The sequence below is a fragment of the Lepisosteus oculatus genome, chromosome 10 (assembly GCF_040954835.1).
Source record: "Lepisosteus oculatus isolate fLepOcu1 chromosome 10, fLepOcu1.hap2, whole genome shotgun sequence".
Taxonomy (NCBI): Eukaryota; Metazoa; Chordata; class Actinopteri; order Semionotiformes; family Lepisosteidae; genus Lepisosteus; species Lepisosteus oculatus.
Window position 1 is genome coordinate 29,910,300 of NC_090705.1, and position 26,704 is coordinate 29,937,003.

The 26,704-nt window shown below is 34.8% G+C and overlaps 1 protein-coding gene across 2 annotated transcripts in view; it reads left to right on the forward strand.

Moving 5' to 3' along the window:
• kcnh8 (potassium voltage-gated channel, subfamily H (eag-related), member 8) overlaps window positions 1–26,704 on the forward strand; it is a 134,081-nt gene that overhangs the window by 74,345 nt on the left and 33,032 nt on the right. Inside the window, exons 4-11 of one of the 2 annotated variants that reach the window (XM_069195068.1) lie at window positions 845–975; window positions 2,065–2,299; window positions 2,963–3,120; window positions 15,887–16,091; window positions 18,103–18,300; window positions 21,389–21,588; window positions 22,509–22,758; window positions 24,505–24,719. In XM_069195068.1, the coding sequence (XP_069051169.1) occupies window positions 845–975; window positions 2,065–2,299; window positions 2,963–3,120; window positions 15,887–16,091; window positions 18,103–18,300; window positions 21,389–21,588; window positions 22,509–22,758; window positions 24,505–24,719 (1,592 nt within the window). The remainder of the gene's footprint in view (window positions 1–844; window positions 976–2,064; window positions 2,300–2,962; window positions 3,121–15,886; window positions 16,092–18,102; window positions 18,301–21,388; window positions 21,589–22,508; window positions 22,759–24,504; window positions 24,720–26,704) is intronic. The other variant, XM_069195069.1, reaches the window with a different exon arrangement.

Below are 26,704 nucleotides of genomic sequence, written 5' to 3' on the forward strand. Positions count from 1 at the left end.
ATCTGTTATTATTTAATACATTTTATATCCATTAAAATATATATATATGATTGCCAATGTTTTAAAGAAGCATGAGGTGAACCAGATACAGTATTATAAATCAAGCAGCATTTGTAGTCCATTAATTTACTGTAGCAGTTGTTACACTTTCCTATTTTTAAGTTTTCACATTAGAAAGACGTTGTTTTGTGGGCTAAGCAAATTTTTCACAGAGAGATAATTGTCAAGCTTAAGCTTGAAGTTTCCTATAAGAGGATACACCTAGAACAGCTTTTCATGACTGACCTCACAGGATATTAGTTGAAGGGAAATTCATTATGTGCCAAAAATAGATTTTGCGCTTCTGTTCTCTCCCTGGTGTGTCTGAGCTTTATAGATGATTTCTGTATGTGACCAGCTCCTTGGCCCAGATTTTTATGCATTAACAATGTATGGAATACTGGCCACAAGGTCAGACTGAGCATAGAAAAAGATAAATATGTTCCAGTGAGATTTTGTGATGCCTCTTCTCATATTAATTAAAATACTAGGTGGCTCGTTTAACAAATGCCGAAGGTTTTATTCCAACTTTCTATGAACTAACAGACACTAAGATGTATTATTCTTTTGTTACAAAATTATATATTTTCCTTTGTCCAAAGTTATATTTTTACAGTGCCTGGATAAATCAATGTTTTATATAGTAAATTCATGAGCAAACAAAATTTTGCATTTGGGAAAGTAGTACATCTACTCCATTTTTTCTATTTTGCTTTTCTTTTTAAATTAATGATTTTTAAATATACCGTAATTGTTTCTTTCAATATTGTTAACAAGTACTCTCTTTTGTTCATTTAAAAAACAGAGAAACACAAAGGGAGAGTGAAAACTGGCTCTCATTTCAGTTCAGCACGGATCCGAAGTCGAACAGTGCTCTATCAGATCTCGGGACATCTACACAGCAGAGAAAAGAAGAACAAAATAAAAATCAACAAAGTGGGTTTATATCATCTGTAGAAGTTACTTGCAATATTAGAAACAGCTGATCTATGAGGTTTTTTTAACGTACAGTACAAAAGAAAAAATATTAGCAGTATTTTTATTTCTTTTATAAGTAATGTTCTGCCCATAGTAGGTAGTTCTCTTTCAATGAAATAGAAATCCCATTTCTTTTGTATGTAATGAACAGGAAACAAATCATTCAGAAAAACCTTTACACGAGCAAATGTATATTAATTAGTTTTTAACCAAGGCTTCATTTACTTCTATTTTCCCATTCATCATTGATAATCATGGAAGATGTATTGAAAGGGCTTTACAATATGTGTAATAATATGCTTGTTTGTAATACATGAAAAACATCATACAATTTAAGATTTTTAATCACATTTATCTGTGGCCTGTGGACAGTATTTAAATAACTCTAAAATATTTAATATTTTAACAATTTACAGTATATTGGTATGACACACCATCTCTCGACTTTAACCCTTTATGAAATGTCTGTATAAAGCGCAAGGTACATTTTTGTGATGAATGAACCTCTTTCATATACATTTTACATTGCCTACTAAAAAACAAAATCAGATTCAAAGATTCTTCTACTACATCACATCACTCATTACATTAACTACTAAGTAGCCTCTAGAGTTATCAAGAGTTCTGCCTTAAACCTTTGAGAACATTTTAAGACAAATTAAATTTAAAAGTAAAGCGTTTTATTGGCATGGATGACAAATTAAACTGTTGCCAAAGTAAAATGTGTCAACAAAACATTTACAGACATTTAAAGTAAAAATACACTTTGTAAAAAACAATAGCAGTGTGTTATTGCTCTGCCTTTATCATTTTGTATTAAAAAAACACTATGGAGTGTCAGATGCAATCAATGTATCATTATCACCACAAAATCAAATAATAATCATATTTGAATTATTAATAAATTATGATACAAAATCTGATTTCTTGGATGTTTACAGTATATATATAAAATGTTGTTTTTTATTTTAAGTACTCCTATAGTAAATGTTTTCTGATAGTGTAGTGAAAGTCTGCTTGTTATTTACTTTTATTTTGTCTTAACAGAATGTTTTTGGAGATCCACCAGCACTTCCAGAGTACAAAGTTGCAGACGCCAAGAAATCCAAATTTATACTTTTACATTACAGCACCTTTAAAGCTGGCTGGGACTGGCTAATTTTACTGGCAACCTTTTATGTTGCTGTGACTGTACCTTACAATGTTTGTTTTATTGGTGATGATGATCTCACGCGAAGCACAACTGTCAGTGATATTGCTGTAGAAATTCTTTTTATAATAGGTAAGCGATACATTTTTAAAGTGTAAATTCTGAACCTAACACTTCAATTGTAAATTGAATTGATTCAATTGATGTCTGGGTGAGGCACTGCGGCGAGCACCTGTAAAAAGTCAACACTCTGGGAGAGGGGACGAAAGCACCAGTGTGAGGTTAGCGGGGACCAAAAATAATACAAAAAGAGTGGAAAAATAAACAGTATACCCCTGTGCCTCGTAACCTCCAGGCTGGGCTCACCATATTTAACGAGGTCCCGCCTGGGGAAAAAAAAGGACCACTAGCACAGGGGTGACTGGTTACCCTATTTAGGGGGTCCAGTCTGGTAGAGGAGGGCCCATAAGGCAAAAACAACAATAAAAGTTGTGGAAAAGGAACAGCCTGCCCCAGTGGTACAGCACAGTGGTACAGGCGGAAAAAAAAGAAAAAGAACACCTTACGCAGGTGCAATCCCCTCCAGGACTGTTGGTGTAAAACCCCCCCTTCCAGGGGTGTCCTTGCTCGTCCTGTCGGGGGGTGTCCAGTGTGCTATTATGGGACCTGTCTAGCTGTGGCTCATCATTTACAAGCCAGGACAGCTTGGACTACAAAGACCAGACGCCGCCCTTCTACTTTGGGCTCCGCCTCCACACTGGGCACGTCCTGCTAACTTTGTTTTCTGTTCAACAGATATAATTTTTAATTTTCGTACAACATACGTCAGCAAATCTGGGCAAGTTATATTTGAAGCAAGGCTGATTTGCATTCACTATGTCACAACGTGGTTCATCATTGATCTCATTGCTGCACTACCCTTTGATCTTCTCTACGCTTTTAATGTCAGCGTGGTGAGTATTTTTGTATTAGTTACATTTAACATTGGGCTATTAGAAGCATTGAATAATTTTATAAAATCTGGAGGTTTGTTAAGAATATTCATTATTATTATTATTTATATTATAATTCATTATTATTATTATTATTATTATTATTATTATTATTATTGTTGTTGTTGTTTGTGGTGGTGGTTGTGGTGTTGGTTATGTTGCTACTGTTACATGGTGTCATTGGAAATTAGTGAATTAAAATATTTTCAGTGATCAGTTATAATATCATTAGTGATAGAAGGAAGCTATACCCTTTAAATAAAATCCAAGCAATTTTGGAAAGTATTACTCCTGATTTTGTATTGCAATATTTCTTTTGGATGAGGGGAAGCAATGATTATGTAACATACCTACAGATCCAGCCATTCAAAATGCACAGGAGATACTGCATCAGTAGCAGTTCAGGAGCTGCAGTGTACAGCAGTTTTATTTAAATAGGGCTGCACTACTTTGTAAAACCACCAGGTGGAGCAGTTAAAGCTTAATGTGGTGTGTGGAGCATTTGGGCTGTCGCCAGAAAATGCCTGGTTTCGAATCCTGGTCAATGCTAAGGGGCAATCTTTTTCCAATTACATAGTTTAACGTGTATACTGTTTTAAACGAATAAAAAAGTAGGTATATTTTATAAAAGCAAGATTGCTTAGTTGGATAGGAGCAACACCTGCTCCACGGCCGAAAACGTTATGTTTTCTTTCTTCTCTTTTCAGCATGGAATAAACCTATTACTTGTTCCTTTGCAGCCTACGCATGCTGAAGCAGCTACCCACCTGAACTATATAAAAAAAAGTCTGTTATTATACTGTAGCTTGTGCCTCTTTGAGCTTTACATCCACATACAGATAAGTAAAAAGTAAATTTTGGTAGCTGAAAATAAAAACAGTAGTTTAACGTAATACATACCTAATCTACACACAGTAGATGGTAGTGGTAGCTAAATATAAAAAGTACACAACAGTATTCTATACCTTCTTCATAAATATTTTATGCATCAAAGTCTTTGGTGACTTAATGTACAGTGGGTTCTGGTTTTAACGTCCTTGTTCTAACATTATAAAGTTTGTATACTGTACATCATAAAAAGTTACAACGTTTTTTCCTTTTCTAACAATACGTTGTAAGAACACCACTTGCTGTTATTTAAAAAAAAAGGTTGTACGGATTTAATACCACTTGATAGTAATATTGATATGGAATCATGTAACTGAGCAGCTTAAATATCACAAGTGGATGTTTTGGAAACATTTTGACAAAAAAATGTTGTCCTTATAATGGTAATGGGCAGTGGCAGTGTAATGTAGTGTGCTATACCCAGGTGGTTAGTCTGATTTCTGAAAGCCCGATCAAAGAATTACTTTTGCTTTGTCATTACATAGCCAAATATACAAAAATAATCCACTATTATAGCTTGTTGTGAATGTGATGTGCCTCTTTCAGGTTTACATCCGAATTGAGAAAATCAATATTTTGCCTTAATCCAAATTTCAGCCACCAGTCTGGCAAAATTGGTTCCAGCATGAGTGTATGTATCTGAATGAATTATTTTCAGTGATGGTTTTGTGATTAAGGATTTCTTCAGAGAATTCTTTAACTTAAACAAAGAAGGGTTATTTTTACAATTGCCAGTAACTGAACAGCTTATCAATATTTTGAAACTGTACCATGACAGTGACAGTGACAATGTTACACCTTTAAGTGAGCCAACAACTGTTAACTATGTTGTGTGGCTCTGCGGGTTATAACTGAAGAGTTATAGAGGAGACACATTGTCTCTTTTTATAACTGTAAAAATATTCAAATTTAAATGCAATACGGTATATATTATTAATAATATTAATAATGAATGACCATGGACGAGCTGCAAACTGAAGAGTTATAGAGAAGGCACGTTGAGTCTTGTCTTTTCTTCTTGGAATTAACCTTTAGAGCAATCCTTTTGGCTATATATTTTACATAGTCAGATGTGTAAAAATAGTTTGTTATTATACTGTAGCTTGTTGCTAATACGATGTGCCTCTTTCAGGTTTACATCTGCATTAAGAAAATCTGTTTTGTCTTAATACAAATTTCAGCAACGTGAAATTTAATTTTAAAATTTTGATTAAGAAAAATATTTGGACTGGTAGCATGGTCTACAGTAATACTACCAGCTGTATAAATATACTGTATTAAGATCCTTAAATTAATATTTCACACACACTGTACTGTAGTGGCTTTGAAACCATACGGTATCATACAGTATATACAGTATATGAACTCACTGCATTTCATTGCCATGTGCGCTACTGTTTCGGTGTATATGTGGATCTGACTTCATGGAATCCGAGTGTGTGGGACAGCGGGAGGTTAGACCCAGGGGGGTATTTCGCTTATACTATGAATAAATCCCTGAGGCATATCGTCCAAGTTTCTGAATTTGAAAATTCAGAAAAACAAACCTTTATTGAGTTGGCACGAGAGAAAAGGGTACCTTTTCAGAAGTTGTGTACTGAAGTCGTGTACTGCGTAAAGTAGGTGAATTTGACAGTTTATGTTTCTTAAAGAATTTAAAATCTATCTGACTGTACTGTAGATCACATGTAATTGACCAGAAAGTCACCTTTCTCTCACAAGCGGCTGTTACAACAAAAGTTTGGTGCAAAAGGGATTTATTTTTTTAAAAGTGAATAAGTGACTGGTACGAATACAGGATACAATAACACAGAGGGAAAAGGAACTTGAGCAGTGCCAAAGGAAAGAAAATAACAAAACCAAATGGATCTAGCTAATACAGTGAGGTCTAACCTAACTAACCCAAACAAACAAAAATAAAAGGTCTTTGGAATCTTAAAGCGCCCTAACTTCCCTACACTGATTTAACCAGAACCAGAATACACAAGTGGCACATGCCCCTAACCTAGTGTGTCTAGACAGAAAACACACCTACGTGTGCACAGTGTAACCTGATAATCTTACCTATACCTTTTCCCCCTGGTGTACAAAAAGTTCACATATACACGTATTCACATATTCACATATTAACTATAACATGACATGAGTGAACCGCTTGCACGATTATGGGAAAATGGGTAATACCGAAGAAAATACACAAACAAGGAATAGGGTAACAAGTGAGCACAAGCAAGATTAAAAAAGGAGAGTAACAAGTATGGGCAAGGTAATAACAAAACACAGGTAATAAAAACAAACAAACAAAGCTGAAACTAACAACGAACAAACACGAACACTGGCGAGCAAATGCAAACACATGCCAAAGCTAACCGAAGTTGAGCCGAAAAAAGCTGACAAAGCCGAAAGCTAACCAAAGTTGTAAAAACTCTCAAGGTCGTAAATCTTCGTTATTTAAACTGTCGTTCTAGTTGCTGATTGGTCTGGAGTTGATTGATGGTGATGTCACAACTTTAATGATGGTACAGTGATGGACCAATGGGGGAGGGGGTATCTGAATATAGGAAGCGGAACAAACAAAACAAAAACACAGACATGCACGGGGACATAACACAATGTCACACCTTTCACGATGTCATAATTCAAACTTTCCTCTAGAGAAAGTGTAGAACAAACTTCCTGAGCTTTGCCCACTAGTCTACACTGCAATAGCAGTGACCAGACCTCCTTAGGCCAGCGAAAAGATGGGGCAATTATCTCGAATGCACCAAAGTACGTATCGACTTCAACTCCATAGCCAATGCCATAGCAGGTTTAGGCTGTCATTTGTTGGCAAAGTTATTTATACCCGAAGGCTCCTGTCTCAAAAATAGGCATTTTAATAAGAAAGCAAAGGTTGTGAAAACAGTAACAAATGACCCTCAACAAAATACAAACAGTCTGAAACTGTTATATTAATAATACATATTATTAATAGTGATCAGATATGATCTTATAGTTTGGTTTCAGTGGTGTTTTTAATATTGTTTGTTATTCTCAATTATAATTGTAATATATACTATTTTGTTTTAAGACTTGTTGTAAAGGCTTGTCTTGAATTTCCCCATTCGGATGCAGTACTTAAATTTGAATTAAATTAAACCAGTTGAACTGTTTTTACTCCCACTGTTGACAGTATTCACATTTGCTCATTCATATTTTCAATGTATTTATTGAACACATGGTGATATATAAAAATAAAATATCAATATAATTCATATATTTAATGCTTTATTTATTTTTTTAATGAGTCCTTATTTGTTAAAAGAAAAATGTGTGCATTGACAAGGAATCAAACACTGACCTCCAGGTTGATAGGCAAGTACCTAATCCACTACACCAAAGCATCATTTAGAGACATAGCTGAAACAGACAGGATATAATGTTTGCAATGTAATCACAAGTGAATGAGTCAAAGAAATTGATTTAGATGTTTACAAAGAAAGTGGACTACGGTAATACTTTGAGCAATATAAATATATTATATTTAGATTCTTAAATTAATATTGTTATTAATTTTTATATATTATATTCCCTATTAAGCGGATTCTAAAAAGTATGTTTTTCTTCTGTGATAACATGAGCAATTATTTATAGAAAAGGTTAAAATATTATAGCTTTTTATAAAGTATATAAACTTAATATAGTCAGAAAGAGCACGTCAAAACTTTTCCAAAATAACCACAGTAAGTAACCAAGTGAAAGACTTTGATGTATAAAATGTTTATGAACAAAGTGGAATAGCCATATCACCCTGCAACTCACAACTGGCAACCCACTCTGCTCTCCTCCCCACTGATAGCTGATGTATGGTGAGTTGCCATCGCATCATCCAGGTGGATGCTGCACATTGGTGGTGGTGGAGGGGAGTCCCCATTACCTGTAAAGCGCTTTGAGTGGGGTGTCCAGAAAAGCACTATATAAGTGTAAGCAATTATTATTATTATTAATACTGTTGTGTACTGTATTTTTTATTTAAACTACCACTACCAGCCATTTACAGTTTGTATTATATATTTATATTCCTAAATTAATATTGCTTATGATGTTCATAGACATTATGCTTCTTTTATTTTTATGTTCAGCTACCAAAATGTCCCTTTAGTTGTAAAATTCAATATTAATATTCCATATTAAACAGATTTAAACATGCACAGTAGACAGATTAAATGATGCAATCCTTTCACTAACAACTAATCCATCACAAGTGCCACCTGTCGATCATTTTGACTAGTGAATCACGTACTGCAATAGCCTGTACCTCGAAACGCGCTGTACGGGGTTTTACTACGCATTTTGAATGGCTACATCTGTACATAAAACAACACCATGTACTGTACTGTAATGTACTGTACTGTAATGTTAGGGGTTTGGGGATGCCTGAAAACATTTACTGAATCTGTGCTAAAACATCTGTTCTTGGTAGACAAGATGGGATGGATCCTAAATGTTACTGTACCTGTCACAAAAGAATGTTTTTATGAAGAGAAGTCTTATTATATAACTTTGAGAGTGTGCAGCCCCACAAAACCCCAATGCTTTCCCAGCTACCTCATGCAGTGTGGTTTAGAGAAAAAAATATATTTGTGGGATAAAACTTTAAACAATGGAGCAAAGTTGAGCGCATTGTCAAATTGAATCTTCCATTTACTTGATAAAGAACAGTTTTTCATGTCTTGTTGCTGATCTAAAACTTAAGAAAAGCAATTACAGAAATGAATTCAAAATGTACTCCAATTAATGTTTTAGAATTCCAGTGGATTACCGCAACAGATAATGGAAGAGTTTCACAACACAGTGTAGTCACAGTGTAAGCATTTCCTAATTCAAGGTAAAACAATCACACTACTGACTGTACAGTGGATATAAAAAGTCTACACACCCTTATTGAAATTGCAGGTTCTTGTGATGTAAAGCCAGATATCAAGATTAATCATGTCAGACATTTTTCCATCTTTAACGTGACCAACAAAATTCAAGAGAAAAACAAATAGATAATTATTAGGAAAAATAATTGAAATTTAAAAAACCTATAACACCCTGGTTGCATAAGTGTGCACAACCCTCCAACTAATACTTTGTGGAAGCATTTATTACAGCAGTAAGTCTTTGTGAATAAGTCTATCAACTTTGCACACCTGGACTTTGCAATTTTATCCCACTCTTCCTTGCAAAAAAGTTCAAGCTCCTTCAAATTGCCAGGGGATCTACTGTGCACAGCCCTCTTTAGGTCATTCCACAGGTTTTCTATGGGCTCAGACTGGGCCAAGACATTGGTCTTCCTTTTCTGAAGCCATTCCTTGGTTGACTTGGATGTGTGCTTTGGGTCATTATCATGTTGAAAGTGAAATTCCTCTTCATCTTCAGCTTTCTGATAGAGGCCAAAATATCTTGATATTTGGAGCTTGTCAATATCCCATCTATCTTGACTAGAGCCCCTGTCCCAGCTGAAGAGAAGCAGCTCCAAAGCAAGACGCTGCAACCACCATGCTTCACAATAGGTATGGTGTTCTTTGGATGATGGGCTGTGTTGTCTTTGCGCCAAACATATCTTTTAGAATTAAGGCCAAAAAGTTTAACCTTAGTCTCATCTGACCATAAAACATTTTCCTACATGGGGTGATAAGATGGGCTTAGATTTTCTTTTTTGTGAGAAATGGCTTCTGTCTTGCCACCCTACCCCCGTATTGCAGAATACGAGAGATTGTTGTCACATGCAAAAAGTGACCAGTACCTGAAAGAAATTCCTGCAGATCCTTTAATATTGCTGTAGGCCTCTTGGTAGCCTCCCTGATAAGTTTTCTCCTTGTCCGTCATCAACTTTAGAGGGTCATCCTGATCTTGGCAATGTCCCTGTGTCTCTACTCTGTGATGATAGTCTTCACAGTGCTGCATGGTTCATCCAATACCTTTGATATTCATTTTTATCCCTCTCCTGATCGGTACATTTTAACAATAAGATCCTGTAGATGTTTTGTCAGCTCCTTGTGGACCATGGCTATTCTAGTAGGATGCAACCACGAAATGTTAAGTAACCAGGAAATCCTATAGGAATAGCTGATTTTTATTTGGGGTTAATCAGAATCACTTTCATTAATGGCAGGTGTATGCTACTTACCTTTGGACATTATTTTGATTGTGATTGGTTAACTCTCAGCACAGCTACAGCTCCCATTATAAAAGGCTGAGCACACTTATGCAACCAGGGTGTTGTAGGTTTTTTAATTTCAATTATTTTTCCTAATAACTATCTACTATTTGTTTTTCTTGTGAATTGTTTTGGTTACAAGGTCACAGATGGAAAAATGTCTGACATGACTTATCTTGATTTCTGGCTTTACATCACAAAAACCTGCAATTTCAATAAGGGAGTGTAGACTTTTTATATCCACTGTATATCATGCCCTACCAGCTTAAAAAATGTATCCATGCTTGATTAATGATTTGCTGAGGCATATGTGAAACACTTTACTGGTTTGTATTTATTTTGGATATTAAAATTAATTGTGCATTATAATTACATTACATTTCAGTGACACTTGATTGAAGCTGACAGTTACAAAATAAATTGCGAACGTACAGTATATTTGCTTACATTATCCATGTAAAACTGCAGCAAGAGATACTGTGAATTCTGGCTGGCCTAGATCTTTCAAGAGGACATTTAGAAAATCTTCAGCAATTATAGGTCAGAGCCATGGTCCCTTGAGTTTTCAGTACATATGTGGACTACCATGGGAATATATGACATTTCAGTAATAGTCTAAAAATAATCTGCTTTTTACATGTTGCACACTGTCATTTTTGTGTTGTGCTGGGGGTTGCAGATATTATAGGAAACTTCTGCTGTCATTTTGAGCTAGTAAGATTTCATAGTTCACAATCTATGACAGAGGGAGGTGACAGAGCCTTTAAATGCCTCTCTATTATAATTCTGAAGAACAGGTAATCACGGAAATCAGGGATTACTCTTTTCATGATATAGTCCTCTAATTATATACTTCAAAAAAAGGAGAGGAATGTAAGCATGCTTGGTAGTGTATTGACTTCAAATACATTGATGCAATCAGGTCTATGTTCGAAGCATATCACACAGTGCATATAATATATTTGCTGCAGCTCTAACTGGGAATAAGTGGTTTTCTGCTCATGGGATAATGGTTGGGTATAAATAAATTTAACAACTATGGGAATATATATTATATCAATATTTCAGAAGTTCAGAGGTAATTTATTCAGGCTTGCACAAGACAAAAATCACATGTCTATTAAGAAGGTTTTAAATTCCAAATTTTCAATATTCAATTCTATGAGCTAAAAAGCACCTTAGAAATTAAATGACCGTGGTGCAGCTGTCATGTGTTCGAAACAATGTGGTTCCTTTTTAGAGACTCATGAATAATGCCAATAGTATATGATAAGCCTCACTCTCCAAGGGTGTGAACACAGAAGTGCACAGTATGACTGGTAGATGTAAAGTCTAGACAGCTTGTTTTTTCAGTCAAAACAAAAAAAAACAACAGGAAAGCACCCAAACCGCACTAGTGTTGTGTGTTGCCTTTATGTACCAAAGAAAAGCTTAATTGCTCTCATGTAAGAATATGGATTTCTAAATGCATTACAGGCAGGCTGCTATGTGGTCTATAGTGGCAGAGCGTCTGTAATTGCAGCTCATTCTTAACCTGGCCTGCCACAACCTGATACTTTTCAAATTTAAATTAAGAATTGCCCATCATTGTGTGTTATAATTCCGGCTAATTTGGAATAGCCAAAAGTGTTCATATCTCTACGCAGTCCCATACAGGAGGTTCAGTACACCCATTGGTGTCCCTCACCAACACGACAACAAGCCAGCAAGTGCCTGGGAGGCCACACAGGTCACTGTCTTCACTGTCACCATGCGCTGAAAGAGCCTTGTCTGAATAATCCCAATCTACTTTTTGCAGTGCTTATGCAATTTGCTGCCGCTGCTTAAATTTGTTAATTAATAATTAATAATTGCTTCCACTTATCTAGCACTTTACAGGTAATGGGGACTCCCTCCACCACCGCCAATGTGCAGCATCCACCTGGATGATGCGACGGCAGCCATAGTGCGTCAGAACGCTCACCACACATCAGCTATCAGTGGGGAGGAGAGCAGAGTAATGAAGCCAATTCATAGATGGGAATTATTATTGTCACCCAATGGTGACATGACCCAGACATGGCAGGCAAACACCTTTACTGGTTAAACTCAGCCTTTTACCATTCGTCCATCGATGCTCTCAGAATGTGAAAGTCCTCACATGAGGAAAAATAAACTAAGGTTTGCAAATGCCATGTGTTAACTTTTGTAATTTGCCTTAACAAAAATATATTGGCTAAAATAAAAAATGACTTTCACATTAAATTAACGCATAATATTAACTTCAGCTGTGACTAATTAACACTATTATTTAAAAAAATCTGCCTGGAAGGAAAATTAAGGCTGGTACTTGGTTATATATGTTTTATCTATGAGGTTTACATCAAACGTTTGTTACTGATTTTCATCTCCAAAGGCAGCTTTCATCTGTCTATTTCAATTTCTTAACTTGACTATTTACAGGACACTTGATTTGACTTTGTATCTGGTATAAAATTAAATCTACCAACTACTGTCCTGGAACTTATTAAATAGTTGTGCTTTTATGACTAAATGTACTTCTTCTTCTATTCACATTTGTGATTAATTCACCAAATATCTCAGGTTGTGTTTGAATTTATGTGACATTACTCAAAGTAAAAAAGGTAAATTATAGCAAGCATACAGTACATGCTTTTATTTTCTGATTTAAAAAATACACCTATTAAATATTGTTGTTTTATGTTGAAGTGTATTTTTTATTTCTTTGCAAAGGAGTTGGTCTTACTTTACACTTTCAAATTAATTGATATTAGACCCAGCTCATAATTTGTAAATCTTAGAATAAACAGGTGCTTCTTCATGACCTAATTAGTATATTTATATACTTGCCTTCCACATTATTAATAACATTTAGGTAATGCAGCTGTGTTTGTCAAGGTTTCTTCACTTTAACCAAAGGTTATTTTATAAATTAATAAATCAAGTGAAAAAAATAAATAGGAATATTCCATCTATCATGATATGATAATGACACAAATAATGTGTGCGATACAATATACTTTATTTTGGGTTAATTCCATGCATATACAGTACATGATCATATTAGAACACACTTTGTGTTTAATCCAGTGATTACAAATCACCCCATAAGCATTGGGTCATATTCACAAAAGTAAAGTCAGAAAATAACATTCAGTGTGTAAAAGCCAGTATTTGGTTTCCAGTCCTTTTGAGGAAATAATATGAAATCTGTAACCCATTGGGGTCATCATCTGAGATGCTTACACCATCAATAATGAAGAAGGATCCAGTCCTAGAGGCATGCCCAGGCTAGGACATTGGCTGATGAAACCTATAAAGAATTCATAAGAAGATGCTTATCACAGTTTTACCCAATCATCAATCATCAAGATGTCCAAAGCAGAAATACCAGGATATCCTTCACTAATTGTGGTTTTTACACACTGGTAACCTTCTCTTTAGGGGTGCCATTCTCTCCCAGCATCTAGCTCTTCTCATGCACAGTCATAGCGTCTCACAGGTGTCATCTTCACAGCGATTCACTGGAAGGATATTATTCCACCTAGAGCTTATAAAAATGTTGTTCCCAATCTGTATGTATGAAAATAATGAAAATTATGGCTTGTCAGAAAAACTCAATTTTTACAAAATGGCGATCTGGATAGAATATGTCCAAGAGTTCTATTTGACTTTGTCTTTAAGATAAGATCACTTTATTAGCCATATACAATTTCTTGCATTAGGAATTCATCTTTTCACCTACCCCAGCTTGCTCTCCATGAGACACACAGACAGGCAGAAAAGCTTGGGGTCAGAGCACAGGTTCAGCCATTGTACAGCGCCCCTAGGGCAGTTGGGGTTAAGGGCCTTGCTCAGGGGCCCAATGGAGTAGAATTTCTGTGAAGCATGGAGGTGGTTCTTTAGAACATTTGAGACATTCTAATGTATTCTAGGATGCTTGGTCTGAATCTGTGTTTTCTTTGTCAAGAAATTTAAGGTTGGTCAGAAATGATTCGGATAAAGATTCTAAGTACATATGGAACCAATCAAGACGAAATAGTTTCTGATACAATCTTCAGACTGTAATTTCACTGGCTATCTGTGAAATGCAGTAAAGTAGCCATTCATATGTGTACACAACGTGACCAGAATAAGATTGAGTGGTTTGGCATGCAAGAGAAATTACAAATCCCTTATAAGGGGAAATGTATTAGATGGTCATGGTAGGTAACTAGAAAGGTTTTCTCAAAATATTGATTGTAATGGTTCTGTATGTACAATCATTGGACATTGTGCATTTAGACAGATTAATACATTTCACAAACATACAGTAAGTGATATTGTCAATATTTTATCACATTGAATTTATTTAAGAAAATAGTGAATGTACAATGCAATTCTATCAGCATTTACTGTAGATCCACTTCTTTCCATTTTCTAAATAATACAGGCAAAATGTACATACAAAAGATCATATAAATGCACAAGCTGTGTCTGAGAGAAGCAATTACAGAATTCAAATTTAAATATTGTCTATAGACAGTAGTACTTTATCATTCTGTCTCATAATGTGAGGGCAGCATGCTGGCACAGTGGTTAGCATTTCTGCCTTGCAGTTTTGGAGCTCTGGGTTGATTTCTGGACCTGTGGAATTTGTATTTTCTTCCCATGTTCATGTGGGTTTGCTCTTGATGCTCCAGTTTCCTCCTAAAGTCCATACTGGTAGGTTAATTGGCTTCTGAAAAACTTGTCTTGGTCTGAGTGTGTATGTTTGTGTTATGTCTTATTTGATCTTATTCTTTTAATCCACTTAGTGTGTGAAAAATAAATTCTCTGTATGATACAGTATGAAGTTTCTCCTTAGCCTCTTTTCCTGTTCCATCAATGTTAAAAATTAGATGTCTCAGTTAATTATATCTTTCATCATATTCTCTGAATATTAATATGCCATCTGAATTATATTTAAGGTTTTCAGGGGCATTTCTAAAATTAGTAAGAAATAATTATTGTTTAACATGCATAATGAGGAAATATTAAACCATAGCTATTCCATAACTACCGCTTTTATTTTCCTTCACTAATTCACAACTGCTTTTAATGCAATGTTGCATATTCTAATTTTATTTCTAAGGTTTTATAATACTGATGCTTGTACAGTACAAAACTGAACACAATACGGAAATTACACCTGATACATATGCTGTATAATCATCATCATTAGTCTTTGTTAATCCACTGCTTATGAACATTCTTCTCTGATCTGATGGTTCTTCTGCTTCAGATGTGTTCTTACAAGCTTATTTCATCATGTCACGTTATAGGCAGTCTTCTTTGCTGTATGTCGTCTCTTCTGATTCACTTTAGCGTTTACTTAATCCTAAACAAATGCAAAGTTAGTGTCTTTTAGATCTTTTTTGAATCCAACAGTGGTGATGTATCTGAGCAATAACATTTTTTGGATTTGTATTAATCTGTTTTTCTTAATGTAATTGGTAAATATTCATTTTTTAGCATTTAGAAAAGAGACATGAAAGGAGAAAAATGTGCAAAGATTTAAATTCCAAACATTCTGTAGTTAAATAGTATAATAACACAAAAGACTGTTTGATTCAACTCATCATACATGATGTTTAATCATACTCTTTAAAACAAAGATTTATTTTGTTTCCATAGGTTTCACTTGTTCACCTTTTGAAAACAGTTAGACTCTTACGACTTTTGCGGTTGCTGCAGAAAATGGACCGATATTCACAGCATAGCACTGTGGTCCTTACACTTCTTATGTCCATGTTTGCCTTACTGGCCCACTGGATGGCATGCATATGGTATGTCATAGGCAAGAAGGAGATGGAAGCCAATTCATTCACTTGGGACATTGGTGAGTTTTATTTACTGTTCTTTTGGGAAGGGATAAGTGTAAAGACAGGGCATGTAATTAGAAAAGACATAAATCATAGTGTTTTTTTAAACTTATATACAGTAATAAACTACCTGTATATATGAACAAGTAATAGGTTTATTCCATGCTGAAAAAAAGAAGAAGAAAAAGAACACAACGTTTCGGCCGTGGAGCCTTCTTCAGGTGTGAGAGAGACAGGGCAGTAGGCAAAGGTAAAGTAGCGGGAGAACAAAGGTTGGGAGGGAGGAGGAGTGAGAGGCGGGAGCAGGGGACAGAAAGAGAGGCCAATCAAGAGGTGTGAAGTCAGAATGTTTGCAGAGAGGTGTGAAATGAAACTTCCAATGAATGGAGAAAATTTAAAAGAACAGTAATCTGTCGTTAAGGGAAGGGAGAATGTGTGATCCTAACTGCAGAATAATTTTAGTTTCGGTGGTCTTTCTGATGTATGAGTTCGGAAAACCGTCTTTGAGAACACAGACGGAGAGATTAGTGTGGTCGTGGCCGTCAGAGGTGAAATGAGAAACAATGGGCTTGGAGAGATCTTTAATCTTCACAGCCCTGACGTGTTCTCTGAAGCGGTCTCCGAGTCTCCTTCCTGTTTCTCCAATGTAGATGGCTGGGCATTTACTGCAAGAGATACAGTAAATATACCTGTATATATACTTATATAGTATAAACTATATATAAACTAAAATATACTAAATATACAGTAATAAACTAAACGGTGTTCTCTACAAACCAGATTTCACCAGCAACATGCTAATATTTTAGAGAAGTATTACAATGTGTTAAAAGAAGTATTAAAAACTGTGTGTATTGTAATGGCACATGGGACAAGTCACAACAGGGCATTCGTTTTAGTTGGGTCCCTGGCCAACAGACACACAAGCCCAACACAAGCCATAAGGTTCAAAATCATGCTCTTTACTTACATGGTAAGTATACCAACCACCATTAAACACAATAATAAACAAAAGTCCACAGAGCCTAACAGGTGCAATCTTCCGGAGTCACACACACCGTCTTCACAACTACCACTGGTACAGCTTCGGAGCATCTTACAGGCTCGGTCTTTACAGCATCTCACAGATCATCCCTCCTACCGACCTCATAGATCTGGTTGTCCTTATTTCACACACTCTGCACCTTGCGTCTGCTTCTGTCTAAATTGGAGTAGGGTGTGCAACTGTCCCCTGCCCCAGTGATTGTTGGCAGCTCTGATTGCCATTTTGGGCAGTGGAAAAAGCTTCCATTAATGGTAAGATGCTTCAGGGATATACTGCCCCTTGCAGCATCACAGCATATAAAAAGTATAAATTTAAACACATTAATTATGCCCCCTTATATGAATTCAATCAATATTAAAGCACAAAAATAAAGCGGGATAAATTTGTCTTAATTATACATGCAGAACTACTTCATACATCTCAACAATTAGCTGATCTATTGCCTACAAATATTATCAGAACTGATCTGTGCTACAAGGCACTGAAATATGAGAGAGAGCCTATTTCAGTTTCTAAAACATAAATTCAAATCGTAATCATGGAAATAAACAAAAACAAACCAAAAACAACGTACAATAAACAATAAAAAGATGAGAAAAATACATTAAGAATGTTTTTCTAGCCAAAGCAAAAATCAGAAATGAATAATTATTCCCCAAACTCAAAATGAGTCAGACATTTCCATTTTTTAACACGACCCATTATATTTTTTTCCAACAAAGAATAATATTTAACATAACACTTAACACCATTTTCCTTAGTGAAGTACAGTAAGTAAAATCAAAAGGCTACAGTATTTTTTTCCTGAGACAAAAGACAAACTGTTCTACCTAATAACCATGGCTTTAGGACTCTCATGAGCAATAAAACTTTACCAAACCCAGAACATATTTATCATCAGTGCAGATTTATGTTCAGTTTATTTTCAGATTTACAAAAGGCACAGATCTAGTTTGCTTGACTTATTTCTTTCTTTGCTAAAGGCTGGCTTCATGAACTGGGGAAGCGTTTGGAATCTCCATACAGTGGGAGAAACAGCTCTGCAGGTCCTTCCATTCGAAGTGTCTATATCGCTTCCCTTTACTTCACATTAAGCAGCCTCACTAGTGTTGGTTTTGGAAATGTCTCTGCCAACACTGATGCAGAGAAGATCTTTTCAATATGTACTATGCTAATAGGAGGTAAGTTATTATTGTTGATTTCTGTACTGACATTTTCAGGTTGTTTCTGGAAAACATAAGTTATACGAACACCTGTCCACATCTACTGTATAAATCAAACCTGTAAATGTATTTCATTTTCTATTTTAATATGTAGATTTGAATTAAGGTCGCTTTTCCCTTTACTGTATGCACATTCATACTGTTAAATTATGAATTATGGAAACCAATGATAGATGAATGTCTTATCCACAGCATTTCAGACTGCAATGAATATGGCATATTTAGAATTAATTCAAATATGAAACTATTCTGCACATTACAGCCATGTGACCTGCAAATCACATAGTGTGGTTATTATTTTCTGGTAGCCAGACAATTCTGTTGTCTACCAAGAACTTTTGGAATGAAAAGAATGTATTTAAAAAAGTTACTGTTATGTAGTAATGCAATATGATTGTCCAGAAATGGGCATCCATGTGTTAAATTAGTTGACATTTGTAGATATTATTTTTTATTATCTAATGTATGGTCTCTACTTAATTGAAGTTGTTTAGTGTGAATGTTTAATTTTCACCAGCAATATGGACATACTTTAAAATAAATTAAAGATAGTGTATGGAAATATTGAGTAATATATGAAGCATAGTCCTTTCTAAACAGGTGTGTGAGAAAGTACCAGGAAATAAGGTTTTAATTTAATTCTCAAAAACATTGTAGCAAAACTAATATTTCTATTGTGATTTAGGATGAATGACAGCTGCAACCACTTTGTAGTTTGGACAGAAAGTTATTAAACAGTGAAAGAAAACCCAGCTCACTGAGAAGAGAAAACAAACATGAGACAGTTGATCCCTCAAACAAGTGGAAACATTCAGTTTTCCCTTGTCCATCTCCCTGAACGGGAGGCAGTATGTCTAGGGGAAAATAGCTTCCAAAACACAGGAGAGATCCCCATCTTCCAAGCACCATCAATGCTGGCCAGTGGAATGGAATTGAATCCCATTCACAGCTGGCCAGTTACATGACCCAGGCTCAGACTCATAAGGTCATAGAACTCAACCGGGTACAGGTTGAGTTAAATGGGAGACTCCTTGATTTCACATATTTTCAGTAATAATAGGTAGTAAAATCTGGAAAAGTTCAAAGTATAGTGACAATCTACAACCGACTTGTATCTGTAAAAAACACAGAGGCCACCTACAGTTGCACCATACACTGAAAGATTATGATGTTTAACAACATTGAACAAAGGCTGGATATTTCATGTGAGGTATGGAGAAAATCCCTTCTATCACTAGACAGTATTGTGCCCACAGTTCAAATCAGTGGTTGAGGTATCACATTCTGTGGTATGATCTGCTAATTTCTTATGTCTCCTTTGGTCCATTCTGAATTACATATACTGAATCTCAAAAACCATCACCAACAAGTTGTGTATAGGAAAGCTCACTATCAATTACATAGTGATTGCATACTCCAAAATGCCAATGCTAATGTGCACAGAGCCAGTATTATAGAGGAGTGCTACTCATGAGATGCACCTTAGCCACTTTCCCTTGTCATTAGAGTTTCTTAACTCTAAGCATATTTCAGTTTAATGGATTTGTGCTTTAACAGACAAAATCTACTAAAGGTGAATTTTGTTTGCAAAATGAGAATATTCCCAGTTATTCCCCACAACTGGGAGGTAGGTCTAAAAAGCGTGAATATCAATGGTGCCCTATGGGGTAGACAAATTGCTTAGGATGGGTGCTGTTTGTGTTTTTGTCTTAGAGAGTTAGAAAAAAACATTTTACAAAAATACCGTAGAATGCTAACAATACATAAAAATGTTTTGTAAAATGCACAAATAATCAAATAAGGTAAAAAAGATTACATGGGGTTAGAATTCAGGATATTAAATTTAAAAAATTATAAATTGTAAATTCCCCACTCCAGATACTTTGGTACTGAGATATTATTTACATGCCATCACAGTAATTTTCTTCCACACATGCAAAAATTTTTTTTACTGAGGATAGTCTTCACTAATTCCTGGATTTGCAATCTCATTATGTGCTTCCTAGCTCTTTTTTACCTTACGACATCCCCTGAGATGCAAGTTTGTCACCCAGTATATACTGTAATCTGCTGTACCTCATAGACGAAGAAAAGTGCTTCCTCTGTTTTTTTTTTATTACATGCTTCATCCAAACCCCTAGCGGCTAAAATTGTTTGGAAAAGGGACATGAATGAAAGAAGTAAAGCAATTTCTTCAAACATTTTTTTTGAGAAAATACAAATTCTACCTACAAAAACCCTTGTAATCGAATGATTCACTGATATTTTCTTTACAGTTTATATTTGATCCTTCATAGATGATATAATGTAAAGCTATTTTCTACCCTCTGGCGTAAGATCTAATCATATCGTAAACAGTTTCTCAAATATGGAATGTCGTGATGTCAGATTCTGGGAATGTCTTGACGTTGTTACGTAATTGAAATAAGGAAAACTACTTTTAAACTACTTTTCCTGTTATCACATGGTACTTTTGCTAGATGATGATTCTAATCATGGTGTCTCATAGACATAGAAGGAGAAAGAACAGCAATGGATCAGACTAGACACACAATGTTTTGGCTGGTCTAATCACATCTAAAAAGATGCTAGTGCTACATTTGTGAGACATCGTATTGTCTCCTATGGTATCAGTGGATGCAGTCATCCATTGAAGCATATCCTCATTCCATTTACTATATATGGTCCTTGTTGTCATGTTGTGAATGGTGGAGGCTTGGAGTGCTGTTGCAAATGTGCTCACATGTTTATTTCATGATGTTTCTACTGTAGTTGTCTAATTTTAGTTTGGAGATCCTTTGACCAGTAAGTTGAAGAGGAATACCAATGATGTTGTATGTGTGTCTGGGACATTATTTTCTTCTACTGTATCTTGTGATCAAGCTTTGATATTGCACTGAAACATATTCTATCACTTTCAAAGTCTGTGCTAATATAAATCCAGGAAAACTACAGTATTTTGTTTTGCATGCAAGGCATGTAAATGTAATCCACAACCTGTGCTTGGCTGTTCAGTGTTTTTACTCATTCATTTTTTTGTCTCTAGCATTGATGCACGCACTGGTGTTTGGCAATGTGACTGCTATAATACAGCGCATGTACTCAAGATGGTCACTCTATCATACAAGAACAAAGGATCTTAAGGACTTCATACGGGTCCATCACCTGCCGCAGCAGTTAAAACAAAGAATGTTGGAATATTTCCAGACAACATGGTCTGTCAATAATGGGATTGATGCTAATGAGGTACTTTATAAATGTAACTTCGTTCATTTCCCATTTTTAGATCCATTGTATCTAAGTACCCTAAAGTAACATGAATGGGTACTTGTCCTTTAAACAAATGATAGCATGTCTATGTGATGAAACATATTATACATTTTTGATTTATAAAACACATTTTTTTTGCAGGCTTCAAAATTATGTCCTTTTTGTGCATGATTTGGTGGTTTGAAACTCTACCACCAAAAAATTTAATTTCTACACGGAATTTCTCTATGAAGGATTATAAATACCTAGATAAATGTATAAATAGTTCAAAATGCAACAGATTAGATATGTGTATATTTTGTTATTTAGCTGTTATAAGTGACAAAAATACTATACTTCTACAAGTGTAAAAATATAAACTAGAACTACAACTAAAAACATACTTAAGTATTATTATAATTAATCAAATAAGATACAAGAGGTCACTGTTTTGTCTGAGTTAATAAAATGTCATATTGTTAGATTAAGGATCAATGTTGTTGTTTTTTTTTAATTCTGCAGACATAATTTATGTACCCTGTCTCTTAGGTCTGATATTCTTCAAACTCACAGTCTTTGTGCTGTGAATGATAATGATAGATTGTTGACTACTGCAGATCTGAGGACTTTTTAATTTTTAAAAAAGTGCTATTAAAATCAGTGTAAAATATTTAGTTTTATATAAAATGCAGTTAGTTCTGTTTCATTAATGCTGCTGTAAAATTAATTGTGCATACTGATATAAATGTATGTTATAATTTAAAAAATGGTTCAAATTATCCTTTTTATTATTCATTATTTTCCTGGAGAAGAGTTATGGGAATGGACCATAATCTTTTGATGATCTTATTCACATACAAAATAATTACAAATACTGCTCTTTTTTTCTTCTTTTTTCGTCTTGCGTGCCTCTGCAGCTTTTAAAGGATTTTCCAGATGAATTGCGCTCTGACATTACTATGCACTTGAATAAGGAGATTCTGCAGCTGTCTCTGTTTGAGTCTGCCAGTAGAGGCTGTCTCAGGTCTCTGTCATTGCATATCAAAACATCCTTCTGTGCTCCTGGGGAGTACCTCTTGCGGCAGGGAGATGCCTTGCAGGCCATTTTCTTTGTCTGTTCAGGCTCCATGGAAGTCCTCAAAGATGGCATGGTATTAGCAATACTTGGTAGGTAAGCCCTTAATTTCTTATAACAATAAATAGTCCTATTGCATTGTTTTGTAGGATAACTGTGATACTGTGAGAGAAATGTCAGTTTTTAGTAAAGATAAAGAAATAACAATTATATTCTGAAAATTTATTTAAGTAAGAATTTTGATTCAGCTTCTTTACAATTGTTTCAAATGTTAAGCCTTTACGTGAAATCATGCCCAAAAGATATGCATTCAAAACCTTTAAAGGCTGCGATTAAAAATGAACGAATCGTTAAGGAAAACTGAAGTTTAGCACAACCTTGAGCCATCAGCTCACTGCTGGTCTTAGTAGAAGTTCTCTGACAGAACTGTGATTTAAGGTACCATTATTAAACCCTAAAGATAACAGAAAAAAAATATTATCTGCTATAGTTAATTTAATTTTCTAAGTATAATGGATTGGATTGCATAAAAATTAAATATATGGACAAAAATATAGGCACAGCAATCCCCAGGATTCTTGAAATGTTCTTGAAGAATTTATTCAGAAATTCAGAGATTATTTCAGTTATAATAAATTACATTTATATATCATGGTTAATTCAGAAGGTACACACATTGTTAAAATCTTTTTTTTAAAGTAAAGAGACACAAGCAATCATCTCCATACCTTCCAGTTTATGGCAGTAGATTTTTCATTATTATAAACATTCTGAATTGCATGATTTCTATCTTTACTCAGGGCCATAGTTTTCTTATATACTGTACATATATAAATATCTTATATAATAGATAGTTAAACTGTATTTAAAATTTCACTAATAATCACAATATTCACAATAATCTGTTTGTGAACAGAATAGTCTAAAATGACAATAAGTAGCCATGCCCAGCTTTTTCACCTTCATTACAGTTCGTCAGTGTAGTATAGACAGACTTGGACTAAATATTATGAATTAGAAGTCACCTCAGACTGTTTTTATTCAGTTTTTTAATATTGTTGTTTTTTAATATTTATATCTGGATTATACTTGTCCAAAGAAACGTATTGTACAACTATATCCATGCACACAACTTGACACTTGATGGATAAACAGTATTCTACACCTCTATCACAGGTTTGTAATGTGATGTAGCTAAACAGTGGTAATTAATTTTCTTAAATGTCATAATTCACAGTGACTTGTGCTTGCTCTTATGTGATCTGTATTAAACTCATTTTGGTGGTCAAAGTTTGGCTGTACAACAGTGATGAATGCTACTTAAAGTAAAACAGCTGCCTATGTCTTTGCCTTAATATATGTCTTTTCAGAATCATAAATCTCTTCAGGAATTTCAGATATTTATGATCAGAGCTTATCAACATTTGAAATAAAATATTATAATAAAAAAAATAGAATTATTTTAAGTAAAACCAAATTTTTTGTCTTTCTTGATTGATATGAGGTGAACAAATACATGTATACCGCAATGTATACAATACATTGTATTTTGTATTCTTGTAATATTGAATGTAATAAATAGTCAAAAGGAAGTTCAATTGAGTAAAAAATCGTGTTTTCCTTCAATGGGATATTCAGTTAAGGTCAACTCCAAACAAGTTAATTTTGTGGACAAATCAATCATGTTTTTTTTTATTATACTTAAACCTCATTCCAATTCACTGTTTATTTCCTTTAAAGTCACACTATTGTTTTAAAAATTACAAAGTAATAGTGAATTTTTTTACTGGGTAAAAAAACCTGTTGAATCAAAATACGTTTTTAAAATTATTTTAAAGGAAAAGGAGACCTAATTGGAGCTAACCTTTCAATAAATGACAGAGTGATAAAAACAAATGCGGATGTCAAAGCTTTGACATACTGTGATCTGCAATGTATTAACCTCAAAGGATTATATGAGGTTCTGGATCTGTACCCTGAATACGCTCACAAGTTTGTGGAAGACATTCAGCAGGATCTTACTTACAACTTACGAGAAGGTCACGAGAGTGATGTGAGTATTACAATTCATACAATGTTTTTATATTTACCTGTGTAAGAAACTGCAATTAATTGCACTCCCTTCTTATGTACTGAAAGAAACTGATCACTTAACAAGTCTACATCAGGACAACGACATAGTAAAGGAACCAAGTGAGCTATCAGAATTTAATCGGTGTAGATCAGTGCAGTCATATTACTATCAACTACTCCAAGCCGAGTTCTCTAGAAATTAGATACTCCTGTCCGGACCATTACACTTGGACATCCTTATTGATGCTGCTGAGATGTTGTGACTAGTGGTCACTCAAATTGTGCTTCATGGATGATCTTTGCAGTTATTTCTTTCTAGGTTAAAAATTACTGGCAGTAAACACCCCCAGGCAACCAGTCTTGGTTCAGCTTTCAATATATTGATGGCATAGATGGTTCTCTTGATAGGTGGTGCATATCTCTCTTGCTTTGTTTTTTCTTTCTTGATTTTCACAAGACTAGACATTCAACAGATTACCTTTTCCCAGTCATCTGTTTCACAAATGAAGTGATTTAGCGACTTATACAACAGTGAAAGAGTATCATGGTCAGTCATGACTGAAAACTATTTTTGTTTAGATATGAAAATGAATCACATTTATTTTTAATTTCTTTGGATAAATTTTAATTTTCACAGGAGCCCCAGCCAGTCATAAATCCTACATTACACATTACACAGTTGCAGAAGATGCCTTTTGACTATTAAAAAGAATGTTAAACAATTAATCATATTTAAACAATGTGAAGTTTTCTAACTTTGTAAACTTTTAATTGTTAGTTTCTTTTTAACATGATTTTAGAAGAAAACACACGATACAAATCAGCACAAAATTATGACAAATTCCACAGTTATATGAATTTTCCAGTTCTAAGGTTAATATTCACCAGCATACTACAATAACCACTTTAAAGTGGAAGGCACAGTAAATTATTTTAAGCTGACCATCATACTTACTGGCTAGAGTAAGTATTTAGTGCTGTGCTGTTTCAGGCAAGTCTTGATGTACCGTATTAGGGATTTAAGAGAAAAAAGAAGAATAAAGCACTTCTAAAGTTCTAAATTGTTTGCTTTAGATCAAGGGTGTTGTAAAGAATGTGGCCTGAAAATCCCTCTGTCAACTCTCTGAATCTCAGAACTTGTTTCATTGTTGTCTGTTAGCAATTTAGATTAACTTGAAGTGATTCATCTGGTACTTAGACAAAATATATTATTTTCTTTAGATAACATTTCATCTCTTAATGAAATCTCACTGTCATCATATAGTCATATATGTTTTCATTCAATATTTATATAACACTCTTTCTACTGTGAAAGATGTACAGTGGAGGTTTCTTTTTCTCACTGAAACTTCACTGGTTACCCTTAGACTGAACCCACCTTCACATCTCAATCGCACCTTAACAGCTGCATGGAAATGTTGCACCTGGTTTAGTGGTTGCAACTAATCCTACCTGCAGATCAGCTGTAAAAGTTAATCGCGCAGCTTCATGGGGCGGTCCGTACTTTGCTCTTCCAAGCCCCCAATATTTCTCCCTCCTGAGCGCTATTTAAAAAACCTCGATCTCACAAGCACACCTATATCTCGCTCTCCTGAGGGCAGTGTAGCTTTAACACATCTAAAACCATCGACTTGAATGGTGTTCGCCACGGCTCTAAAGAACCACACTACCAAAGTGTCTTAAAGCAAATTCAGTACTTACAGAACTAGGAGGAGGAAGAACTAAGTCCCTTTCTACTACAGTATAAATCTGTTTGCCAACAGCAGCTGTTGTAGCTAGTAATTTGCCTTTGTTTACCATTAAACAAGAGTAAATTACCTGTTTTAAATTTTACAATCTGGTGCTCCCTTGATTTTCAGAGAAATAATTTGGAGAAAGACACTGAAAGAAGCTGGTCCCAGGAGATGAAAGAAAATGCATTTTATTAACCCATCCAAACAATAACATCCAGAATGATGTCATTGA